Here is a 13,139-nt window from a genome sequence, read left to right on the forward strand (position 1 = left end):
ATTACTTCTACTGAAAAGTGAACTAAATATTTATTGTAGTAATGGCATAGAGGAGCCTTTGGAAGAGTCCTCTCATGAACCTGAACCAGAGCCAGAATCTGAAACAAAACCTGAAGAGATGAAACCACAGGTTGAGGAGAAGAACTTAGACGAATTAGAGGAGAAGTCTGCTACTCCTCCTCCTGCAGAACCTGTTTCTCTGCCACAAGAACCACCAAAGGTGAGATCAGAGAAACTCTTTAGACCTATAACATCACACTTCCATATTTGGTGCTATTAATGAAGCATGACCTTTGTTCTATTATGTTAAATTTAATATAGTAATATACTATACTTTCTTTTGTATATGAAAGAAGCTGTGGGGTTTTTTGTTATCCTGAGAAAATTTCATTGTTTCCCTCCCCCATGCCCCCTAAAAGTGTAATTTATAACTTAAGGTCAATCCTTTGTCTGTATGCAGTGTTTAGTAACTTACATGAAATTATTTGGGTCCATGTATAAGGCTGTCAGTTGGTCTTTCATTCTGTATTACATTGTATAAGCACATACACACCTGGAGTCATGCAATTTCCCAACTTACACAAGTTGGTCTATAATTCAAAGAAGAGATACCTATTGTTTGTGGTTTAAATGAGATCCATTTCCTTACTATACCAATTGAACTATCTTGGAATTATGAGTGACACCCTTAGTGTATCATGTAAGCCTACCTAAAACTTCTTTTATCTTTCTGTAAAGTAGAAGGTTAAAGTATACTTGGGTAGTGAGAGGAGGAGATTCCTTGTTCAATTTGTGAATGTCTGTTAAAGTTTCCAGCTAGTCTTCTCTTCTTTCCTATCCTTCCCCTCTCCCCTTTACACCATCACACACCCTATCTTACCCCAAAAAGGGAAAGAAATTGGTTCTGTTAGGTTCAGATTTTTCTAGCATGTTTAGTTGTTAGTGGTTTTGTTTGCCACTTGTTCATCTGCTTAGAGTGTGTAGGAACTTGCGTTGGTTTTATCTAGTGGTTCAGACAAAACGGTTATAAATAATCTTGCATAATGAGATTTTGAAAGCTGGCACATAGACTGGCATGTGTGTGTGTGCCTTTCTTTTAGGAGTCCTCCAATATAGAGCAATAGTTTAGAAATGAAAAGAAAATATATATTTGGGAATTTCCCTTTAGGAATGTTGGTGGTTTTCCATGATTAGTAGTCTAGGTTTGTTGCATTTCCTGCAGGCTTTCTCCTGGGCTTCAGTGACCAGTAAAAACCTGCCTCCTAGTGGTACTGTTTCTTCCTCTGGAATTCCACCCCATGTTAAAGCACCAGTCTCACAGGTAACCAATCTGTGAACACATTGGATTGTATCCTTGTTACATTGCCAATTGCTTATTTTTTTAATACTTTTTAAAATGAGTCAATCAGAAATTATGGATTGAATATACAAAAAAATTGTATTAAATGTCAGTGCACCCACTTTAAATGCCAACTCTCCATTCATCATCTACATAGGTGGTATTGGGTTCGGGTGTGTGAAATACAGATTAAATTGGTTTTACCAATATATAATATTGTTTGCCAATATATAATATTACAAGGCTTCTTAAAGTAACAAAAAAAATGTTCCTTTTTAAAAAGATTTATATTTAGCAAAATATTTTAGGTAAGAAATTTGGAAAGACACCAAAGTAGTGTGGCGTTATAAAAAAATTGTTTTTTTTAAAAATAACTTTTTTAACGTACACTGCCTAAGCTCTCAGTCTGTAAGTGGTTCACACCATTTAATTGAAGCCTGTACCAACTTATGACTGTAGCGTTCACCTTAATTGATCATTCCAGTATTCTGCTTTTTGTCTGTTTGTCATCTTACCCATTTCAGAGCTTTCAAAAATGTGAAAATAAGACACTGGCTACCTATTTGTTAGATGATACAGTTTAGAATTAACCAAATTCTGTTTAAGTTTATAGACATATAAAGGGTGTCCAATTCTTTCTGTTACATTTTGTGTTAAACTTCATTCCACTAGAAAATTTACATTTAAAATGTTAGTGTATGCATCTTTTATGTGCTCTAAAAAGTGAAACTTTGAGGTTTCAGAACTAACTAGTAATTATTAGTCTTTCTGGTGTTGGTATACAGTCTAATCAGCTACATAAAATAGAATACATGGTCTGGTCCCATAATACTTGTTTCAGTTAGATATTCAGGAAATGATGAATGGTTACCTCAGATTATCAACCAGAGTTCTATCTTAATGAAGGAAATTAGTTTGCCCACTATTGTTTGTGCTTTTCAACACGTCTGAAGACCTGATAAGTGACTTGTGACTTTTCTTTTGAAATCTTGATTTCCTGTCAGATTTGGATTTGAAAGCTTTGTATTGTCATTTCAGAGAGTTGGCTACATATATTGGTTAAAAGTTAAAGTAGCTAATGCTTATTATGCCTTTGATATGTGCCAGGCATTGTGGTAAGCACTTCATATTCATTCTCATTGAATCTTTAGGACCACCCTGTCAGAGTGAGTACTGTTATTTCTATTGTAGTGATAGGAAAATTGAGGCCTAGAGTAACTTATCCATGGTCAGACAGCTATGTAAATAGTAGGACTGGGCTTTCATTTCATGCAGTTGAACACCAGAGTCCGTATGTGACTCATGTCAACCTACATGTTTTTTAGCACCTTGCTGGAGGGTAATATATCTATCTGTGTTTGTATCAGAGAATACTGAAGGCATACCTAAATTGCATTAAATACTAGCCTCTTGCTCAGGAAAATAACTGTTCTTATATATCTTAAGTAATTTTTTGAAGTTTTGAGTGTTTTTGAAGATATTTTTCAAGTTGTAGGAAATTAGCTTGTATTTCCTAAGCCTCCCCTTTATAAAACATTTTTAAATGTTTAAAATTTAAACTTTAAAAGAACTTTCTGATCTGTTTAGGTTATATTTAGAATGGATTCATGATACTCCCACTTAATAATCCTTCAATTTTATTTTGTTACTTTTGTGTTGTGTTCATTTCCTTACACTGTTAACTGAGATTACTGATAAAAGGGAATTAGATCTAATTTGGGGATAATAGTAGGCATTAATTTAGAAGTAGGTAAGTTAATTTCCTGGTAAGGTTTTGTCTGGAAGTTGACTAGTTCATCTAAATAGCCTATGTTTAATTGAAGGACTTGTTTATTGGTTGTGGTTATACCTGCTTTCATTGACTTGATTATTATTATTATTATTATTATTTTAATATTCTGACCTTAATTTGTGGAATTTGTCATGTGATCGTACTTTCTGGTTACATGGAATTAATTATAAGGCCCTAAGTCGTAGTATGTGGTATGTTAGCCAGTTATCCATACAGAATAACTATTCGTTTTAATCATGAAAATGGGCCTGAAGAATTGTAAGTACACAGCTGGCTTAGTTAACATATGTTAAATCATTTATTGAAGGGACATTGTTAGCTTTTTGGTCTCTTCTTCTTCTTCTTCTTCCTTTTTTTTTGAGACAGAGTCTCGCTTTGTTGCCCAGGCTAGAGTGAGTGCCGTGGCATCAGCCTAGCTCACAGCAACCTCAAACTCCTGGGCTCAAGCAGTCCTCCTGCCTCAGCCTCCCGAGTAGCTGGGACTATAGGCATGTGCCACCATGCCCAGCTAATTTTTTTCTCTATACATTAGTTGGCCAATTAATTTCTTTCTATTTATAGTAGAGACAGGGTCTGGTTCTTGCTCATGCTGGTGTCAAACTCCTGACCTCGAGCAATCCGCCGGCCTTGGCCTCCCAGAGTGCTTGGATTACAGGCGCGAGCCACTGCGCCCGGCTAGTCTCTTATTATTCTTGCACTGGCATCGTGAAATACCTACTTTTAAAGTCAAGTTGCTAAATCAGTGGTATGAATTACATGTAAGATGTTGGAAATTACTTAAATTCATTTGCTTTTAATTTTAATTCCTGTAAGGATAAGGAAGAAACTTTTATTTTTTTTACTTGTGGTTACTTTTGGATATCTGTTTTGAGAAGAATTTAAATCATTCAAGGCTGGGAACTCAAGTTCTTTTATAACATTTGGATTGGATGAGTCTAAGGTTTTCCTGAAATTTTTTAATACAAGGTACATTTGCTGTTTCTATTAATTGCCAGTAATACACTAGCTTCATTAACCTTTAAACAGAATACATCTATTCTTTAATTCTGTTTTACATTCATACTAAAGTAAGGTGTGCTTTTAGAGTCCCTTAATTTAAATTCCTATAAATAACTGCCTTTTCAGGCATCACATTTTGTATTTAGCATTAAACTTTAAATACAGATAGTGATGGTTTCAGGGCTATCATTTAGATCTCCTTGTCAGACATAGAACATTCACTTGCTTGTTTTGGGTCAGAGGAGTAAAAATGTAATTTAATTTTAAATGAACCAGTAATTACTGAATGTCTGTGTCTAGCAGCACTGTGCTTTGTTCTTTGGGTAATATAAAAATGAGTAAAGATATGGCCTTATAGGAATAAATACATATACATTTTTAAAAGCTGGAGAGGGTTAAAATTTTTAGTTTTTAACTAGCAGAATTTTAGAACATGAGAATCAATTTCATCTTGAGGGAAATGGAACATCTACAAGGAGGAAAACAGAATTTGGGAAGAGGCAGGCAAGCCTGTTAAACTTTAGGAGTTATTATACCTCTTGGTTACAGTAGTTGAAATCATTTGCAATAAATTGTCACTTTTGAAAGAAGCATTTTTGTATCAAATTTGTCCTTGCAAGTTATAATATCTCAGTTATATAAATGATACAAGAGTTTGAGTTGCTGCTTAGACTGAGGTCTAGAGATGATCACCTTTTAAGACAAGACTGAAATTCCTAGCTTTCTGATTTGGGAATATGTTCTCCATATCCTGCTGGGTGTTTTCAGCATCCTTTGAAGGCTTATTTCTTTTGTCTCTTCCTTGGACCATAATTATCTGGGCAATAAAAGGCCTGAAGAGGTCGGAAGTACTGAAAATGCTGTTGTATTCAGGAAAAGGTAATAGCAGATATGGATGTTATTTTGTTTTAAAAATAGGTACTTTAGTTATATGTGTTTAATTCAGCAACTAGCCGAAACTTTTGGAAGGCATCTCAAAATGTCCTGTTACTCTCATCCCAGCCTAACCCTGACAGTTAAGGAAAATTGTTGTGGCCAGTACTTTAAATAAATGCACATCTCTCCCGTAAGGAAAAACAGTAAGGAACTGAGAGTTTTTTGGCTACTTTAGGTGTTACATACAAGTTCCTATAAGTTCTTATCATGTTTTTCTCTTTAACATGCATTTAAACTTTAAGGTAGCATTTTTAGGTGCTGGAATAAGCTAAATTATATATTTTGAACTATTAAAATATTGATTTTAAGATTATGGGGTTTAGGAGATATTACTGAGCACTGTAACATTTGAAGGGGCAGCAAACAAGATATTTAGAAATTATGTGTCATGTAATCTTGTCTAAGATAAAGATAGCTTTTAATTTTGTTTATGTATTTACATGGAGTGGCTCATCTTGCATTTTTGTGGTTTTTGTAGCAATACCTTTTGTACTATTTTAGTGTTGACACAGCTTGAATTGCTTGAATGAAAAAATGTGATTATAAAAAGCAGCTTATTGTGAGTTATACAGCCTTGAGTGGGAAGTTAAAACCTACCCTACAGTCCTAGATTGGTACAGAATATCTTTATAAAAATTTCTTTTTAACATACATAGGAAACTATGGTAAAAACATCCTAAACTTAAAATTACTATTATGCCTGCTAGTGACTTGTTGATGGTTACTTTAGTTGGTTTTTTCTCCTGTAGTATTTTTTTTTAATAATGTGTTTTTTCCCTTTTATTTTAGCCAAGAGTTGAAGCTAAACCAGAAGTTCAGTCTCAGCCACCTCGTGTGCGTGAACAACGGCCTAGAGAACGACCTGGTTTCCCTCCTAGAGGACCAAGACCAGGTGAGTCAGGCCCTCTATGACCTTTTAGCATTTAGCACTGCATGTAAGGTCAGAAAAGACAACTTTAAAAAAACATGTTTTATACACAGATTCTTATGGTATCAAGTTGCTTAAAGAGTAATCTGCTGAAATAACGTCTGGGGCAGAACAACCAACTTTTAGGGGAGGATTGGTTGACAGCCCATGGAGACAAGTGTTTTGAAGTTTAAAAAACTTTTGAGACAAGTTTTATTTTTTAGTTGGTTATTGTCACTGGTTTCAAGAATTGAATTCTTTTTTTTTTTTTTGAGACAGAGTCTCACTTTGTTGTCCAGGCTAGAGTGAGTGCCGTGGCGTCAGCCTAGCTCACAGCAACCTCAAACTCCTGGGCTCAAGTGATCCTCCCGCCTCAGCCTCCCGAGTAGCTGGGACTACAGGCATGCGCCACCATGCCCGGCTAATTTTTATATATATATATCAGTTGGCCAATTAATTTCTTTCTATTTATAGTAGAGACGGGGTCTCGCTCTTGCTCAGGCTGGTATTGAACTCCTGACCTTGAGCAATCCGCCCGCCTCGGCCTCCCAAGAGCTAGGATTACAGGCTTGAGCCACAGCGCCCAGCCAAGAATTGAATTCTTAAAGACCATGCTGCCAGCAACCTAACCTACTCTGTTACTGAATTTACCTACTCTCTTACTTAGCACTCTTACCTCTTCACAGATAAATACTAAGGACACCCTGATTCTCCTTATTTTGATTGCCTTAGGTATTAAGTTGCCATGATTTTTGGCTTGTTTACATTGTTAGCTATTCTATGTGGTTCCTGTATTTGAATTATATAAGAAAGTTTAGATTGCTTTTGGGAGAAGGTAGAAGATAGTATACATCAAATTTACAATGTTATTCCCCACAAAATAAAATCATGTATTACTAAACCAAAAGTCCTAGCTTAGCCACTGATTGAATTTATGATCCTAAGATCCTTAATTCTGAACTTTTATGCTATTCAGCTGTTAGACAAGATTTTTTGTGTGTGATGCCTATTTACCTTAGTGTTCTTTGTGTTTTTTATATGTGTGTGTATGATAGTATCCTAATATGTATAAAAGACTACATAAATGAGATTATTGCTATTAAAATTCACTGATTTGGCTATAATGTCAAACAACCAAAGATTAAATTATTTGTGACTTTCAGAAGACTAAGCAAATATTTAGTAGAAATAAATATACCTCACTATCTGAAGTCTGCTTGGTTCCTGGTTGATGGCAAGTTTGGTTAAGGAGGAATACCTGTATTATTAGTATTTGACTTTCGTATAAAATCAGACCAGTAGATCTAGAACAGGGGTCCTCAAACTTTTTAAACAGGGGGCTAGTTCATTGTCTCTTAGACTGTTGGAGGGCCCGGACTATGGTTAAAAAAAAAAAACTATGAACAAATTCCTATGTACACTGCACATATCTAATTTTGAAGTAAAAAAAAAAACAAATGGGCAAAAACACCCGCATGTGGCCCAAGGGCCGTAGTTTGAGGACACCTGATCTAGAAGAAGGGATTTTAGCAACCTAGTTAATATTCTCACTTTACAGTTCAGTGTCATACTGTTTTCTAACTTAGTAATAATAGGCACTTCTGCCCTGTTTTTTTTTTTTTTTTTTTTGTCTCGCTTTGTTGCCCAGGCTAGAGTGAGTGCTGTGGTGTCAGCCTAGCTCACAGCAACCTCAAACTTCTGGGCTCAAGCAATCCTTCTGCTTCAGCCTCCCAAGTAGTTGGGACTACAGGCATGCGCCACCATGCCCGGTTAATTTTTTCTATATATATTAGTTGGCCAATTAATTTCTTTCTATTTATAGTAGAGACGGGATCTCGCTCTTGCTCAGGCTGGTTTTGAACTCCTGACTTTGAGCAATCCACCCACCTCTGCCTCCCAGAGTGCTAGGATTACAGGCGTGAGCCACCTCGCCTAGCCTCTTTCCCGTTTTTAAGGAGCTCACCTGGTTTTACTAAACTAAAACAGGAATATCAGTATTAAGTGATTTTTTTCTTCAACATTCATTGCTTTGAACTGGTTTTTATGTAATATTGTAAACTTTAACATCTGCTGTATTCCTATCCTCAGGCAGAGGAGATATGGAACAGAATGACTCTGACAACCGTAGGATAATTCGTTATCCGGACAGTCATCAACTTTTTGTTGGTAACTTGCCACATGATATTGATGAAAATGAACTGAAAGAATTCTTCATGAGTAAGTGGTTTATTTTGCTTTTAAATTAAGCAGGAGGCATATACTTTTCATAACATAACCAATTTTTTGAAAATGTTTCTCTCTTTACACTTGTGACCAGCTATCAGTCTCACGTTAATTGATCAGAAAGGAATAGATTATTATCAGATTCTTCTCAGTGACTGCTTAGTGTTGACCTGGTTCAGTAGAGCTTGGGGAAAACAGCTTGGATGAATCAGTCTTCAGGTCAAAGATAGGACTCATTTGGCAAATGAGTCCATATAGTTTTAGATAAAATATATTGTCTAAAACTATGCAGTTAACTTTGCTTATGGCAGGACTAACAAAGAGATGGAAGGGTAACAAAACAGGTAGTAGCCAAGCTGGTTCTTGGTGTCTTAGATGATTGCCTACATGAATGAATGTACCTTAGTTATCACTGGGTGTAGCAGCTTCAACTTTATTTTAGAAATGGATCAAGATTAAGGTTATTCATCGTGAACAATTAAAGCCATCAAAGTATTCTGTTAAAATACTTAACCCTTGGTGTAATGTATATTTTCACAGGTTTTGGAAACGTTGTGGAACTTCGCATCAATACCAAGGGTGTTGGGGGAAAGCTTCCAAATTTTGGTTTTGTGGTTTTTGATGACTCTGAACCAGTTCAGAGAATCTTAATTGCAAAAGTAAGTGATGTAAAGGGCATAATTCAAGAATTTATTATTTGTGTTGTATATAATATTGGTGCATTTAAAAGCCATAGAAAATTTTATTTTTAATGGTAAAGCTAAAAATAGTTCATTATGAAATGGTATTTATGCAAAGAATAAAGATTTGTTAGTAATTTTAAAGTGTGGATCCTTTTAAATTCCATAATTTGCTCTGTTGAAGGTTGGAAAGATGGCATACTAAGAATTTCATGGAAGTTTTATTTCTTACATTTTCTAACTTATCTGTGCCAGTTAATATTTCTATTGTCTAACCTGCCTACATAAATATTTTTCTCCTCTTTTAAAGCCAATTATGTTTCGAGGGGAAGTACGTTTAAATGTGGAAGAGAAAAAAACAAGAGCTGCAAGGGAGCGAGAAACCAGAGGTGGTGGTGATGACCGCAGGGATATTAGGCGCAACGATCGGGGTCCTGGTGGTCCACGTGGAATAGTGGGTGGTGGAATGATGCGTGATCGTGATGGAAGAGGGCCTCCTCCAAGAGGTGGCATGGCACAGAAACTGGGCTCTGGAAGAGGAACCGGGCAAATGGAAGGCCGCTTCACAGGACAACGTCGCTGAAGCTCCACTGTTGGCAGAGTCTTGGCAGTGGTACATTATTCATCGTGTTTGCATTCTTGTTAATTTTTTTTGGCTTTGGAATGTGACACAGCCTTTTTGATCATTTCTTTGATGTGAAAAGCATCTTTTGGTTATCAGTTAAATTGAGGTGGACATTATTTCCCCAATTTCACAACAGGATTCACATTGTTAACTTGTAAATCTAGACTTGGAGAATTAAGGACTGAGAAATGAGCATATCTTAAACTATCTACAACAAAATGAACTTAAAAGGACATTCCCACCGAATTCAGGTCCTTTGAATCAAAAAAAAACATGTTCTGCTGCACATTTTGTTTAAGTGTTACTGTTTCTACCTGTTAATGTTGGAAACACAAATAGTGCAATTTGTGCAATTGGAGAATCTTGCCTTTTTTCTTGGCTCCCCCCAAAAATACAAACCAACAGAAACTTGTTGTGCACTCATCAGAATGCACTAATGGGGTACTCTGAACTCATTAACATTGACATCTGCAACAGGAGGCAACAGGGGGAAAAAAATCTTTCATCATCTTTTCCAGTAGAGAATAGTTTGTGAAATGATGAGGGCATTTTATCTGCTTGCTGTGACCAGCGTGTGTACACATAAACCTTAACGAGACTACAATTATATTCCAGAAGGAAATCATTTTAGTTATGAACTAAATAACAAAAATCAGAACTTCAAATGCTATGGTCTTGAATATTAGACCAGATTTAGTAGCTCCATATCTAAGATTTTTGTACCTGCCCCTCTTCAGTACAGGGATGGCTGGCTGCTCAACACACTCCTCCTCCCCTCTTTCCTTTCTTTAAGCTGTGTACAGTGAAAATTGTCTTTACTGTAATTTTGTTCTCTAGTAATGTAATAAGCATGATGGTGCCTTCTATTAATACATCATTCCAGTTTTGCTGGTAATTTTGTACAGTATAGTGTATGAATTGCTGTGCTGCAAAGCCAAACAGCTGCAAAATGTTGAAAAATCATTGAAGTATATAAAAATTGCAGTATCTTTAAAATCAGTAAAATGGACTAGCATATTATTTATCTTGTTCTTCGGTTAACAACTTTGTGTTCTTTGTGGGAGGGAGGGAGTCTTGTGTGTTTGGGAGGGAGAGGGAAGGAGGAAGTCAGTTATTTGAGTAAGTCTCTAGTTGACTTTTCTCCTAGCTTGAATGTGAACCTTGAACAGGTATCACTTCAGGGCTTGGCAAAGTCAATCAACTTGATGTACATTTTTAGTGACATTTTAAAAGCAGTCAGATTCCATAAATGGGAAGTAAACCTGAAGTGAGGATACTGCAATTTTCAGAGAAAGGAACAGCAGCTCTTAAGTGTTTGCATTTTCTATTTGGGGGGCAGGGAACTGTCATTCATTTTGCACAATTCTTGAACTGATGTCAGCACCCTAGTGGCTCCTGAATTTAAGTCTGGGACAACATCTTTATTTTTTACATGAATCTTTAAACAGTTCTGTGAGCAAAGTTTGTAGCTGCTGGATTATTGTCTGTCTTTATAGCAAGTTCCAGTAAACCGCAAGTATGGCAAAACTTATCCAATTTTATGCTTGGAGCAGTCGGTACATACCAGTTTCTGATGTTTCAGGCAAGAAGTGGGGTAAATAAGTGTGACCACTTAAAGCTGCTTGTTAGCATGGAAGACTTCTCCATTCTATCTTAGTATAAACAAACAAAATATGCACTTGACATAGTAGCAGATTGGTTCTGAATTATGCAACGGTTTGCAATTTAGTAAGCTAGCAAATGATGCACATTTTGTTTTTCATGTATTGGGCAATATAAGTAAAATTAAATCTTTCTCCCCCCCATGAATGAGGTCTTCCATGTTTGAAGAAAAGTCTTGCACTATTGCATATATTTGGGGGACATAGATTTTCATAGTTTCCATTTTAGGGGGGCTTAAGGATTTTTGTTTGTTTGTTTCAAACAGTTTTATACTTTCTGATGTATAGTACTTGAAATTCTTACCGGAAAATTACTTTGGAGTTTTGAAGCCTTTATTCAGACTACTTTTAAATAAGTGGTTTTTATTGTCAGTGTTTATTTTCCCCAAGTGTATTTTTTCTCTATTCTTCTGTTTCTTTGTTTCTCTTTTTATATATATGTATAAAATCCATATATATAATTTCCAATCCAGGATATTGCCCTGCCACCCATGGAAACTATTCTGGCACCAAAAGTAATGACAAATGTTAAGTGTAATAGAAAAGTAGAGCAAAGAGCCATTCAGCTTCAGTCTTTACATACCATGAATAAAACGTTAAAAACATCACGTGGAGAAGTTTACATGGTGATTGTTCACCTGCAGTACTGTGGACTTTTAACTTTTTGTCCCCTTTTCAGTGAAACAGTAAAAATATTCATCTATCATTGCTGTTATTTGCTGATTTTATTTTATTTTGATGGTAATATTCTATCCTTATGATACTATTACAACCAAATTGGCTTTACCACCTTGGCTTTAGTAGGTATAGAAGACAATGGATTACCATCTTTATTGCTGTAATGTGTTAAGCATTATATGCTAGTAGAATCTAGTTTAATTGTTTCAGGTGGAAAGTATTCTTTGAGTTTCCATTTTGAATGTGTTTGGACTAAACAAACAATAAACTACTGATGTCTGCAGCATTTATCTATGTCCCTAATTTAATCTGTAGCTCTTATGTTCCCAAATATTTTCTCCCAGTTGCATTTCATATAGCCTAAGTATAGAAATAAGAAATTATTCTAAAACCAGCTGCTTAATGTGAAATTTGATGTATTAAATAAAACATTTAGTAACACCGAACATTGTTAGAGATCTGTCCCAGTTTGATTAGGTAGCTGGTACACAAGTTGAATGTTAGAACAGAATAATAAGTAGTAAGGACACTGAAAAGTGATCTAAAGCAAGCTACTAAACATTTTTTAATAAACCATCTTGGATTTTGTTTTCTAAAGGAGTTTTGCCTTGCATCTCAGAAGGAAATGAAAGAAAAAAAGGGATGACACGATTGTGGTTATCTGAAATTATGGACATGGCCCAAGTTCAGAAATTGGAATAAATTTATCAATCTCTATGAAAATATTAGAGAAATAAGCAGTCATACACTTAAAGAAATTTAAGCCATACTTTTAGCCATACTTAAAAGAAATGAGGTCCTAAGGGATATGTAATTTCAGAACTTGAAACTGTTCCTTCCTTTATAGGGGATGATACAAATTTTTCTTGACAGTATATTCATAAAGCTTTAAGTTTCCTATAGCAATCTTCACAAATTTGTACAGGAGAGAAGCCAGAACAATCATTACATCATCTCAAGGAAGTAAGACTTAAAATTTTTGTAAGTTTATATTAAACTTTTAGTTGTAATTGCAAGAACATCTGGCTTTATGGCTATGGAAAAACATTTTTTAAATGGGGATAAAGTGTATACCCCACCTGGTTGGAAATAGACCCAAATTTGAAAGAGCAAATTATTACTTGGTCCAGGAAATTTATAAGGAACAAAGTATTTGAAAACTTTGGCTACTCAGGAGGTCGACTTGTTTATCTTATTACTACAGATAAGTAAAGACCCTTGATATTTTTTTTTTTCTGTGTTAAAAAGACTTTCTACGGCTGGGCGCGGTGGCTCACGCCTGTAATCCTAGCTCTCTGG

The 13,139-nt window shown here is 35.5% G+C and overlaps 1 protein-coding gene across 10 annotated transcripts in view; it reads left to right on the plus strand.

Annotated features, from left to right (window-relative positions):
• The window catches only part of G3BP2 (G3BP stress granule assembly factor 2), a 77,812-nt gene extending 65,944 nt beyond the window's left edge, over positions 1-11,868 (plus strand). For 7 of the 10 annotated variants that reach the window (XM_075997837.1, XM_075997833.1, XM_012744492.2 and 4 more), the window contains 6 exons: positions 40-220; positions 1,223-1,321; positions 5,856-5,958; positions 8,062-8,190; positions 8,737-8,855; positions 9,187-11,868. In XM_075997837.1, the coding sequence (XP_075853952.1) occupies positions 40-220; positions 1,223-1,321; positions 5,856-5,958; positions 8,062-8,190; positions 8,737-8,855; positions 9,187-9,459 (904 nt within the window). In that variant the 3' untranslated portion in view covers positions 9,460-11,868. The remainder of the gene's footprint in view (positions 1-39; positions 221-1,222; positions 1,322-5,855; positions 5,959-8,061; positions 8,191-8,736; positions 8,856-9,186) is intronic. The other 3 variants (XM_075997839.1, XM_012744515.2, XM_075997838.1) reach the window with 1 other exon arrangement.
• The last annotated feature ends 1,271 nt before the right edge of the window (positions 11,869-13,139 follow it).

The sequence above is a fragment of the Microcebus murinus genome, chromosome 26 (genome assembly GCF_040939455.1).
Source record: "Microcebus murinus isolate Inina chromosome 26, M.murinus_Inina_mat1.0, whole genome shotgun sequence".
Classification (NCBI taxonomy): Eukaryota; Metazoa; Chordata; class Mammalia; order Primates; family Cheirogaleidae; genus Microcebus; species Microcebus murinus.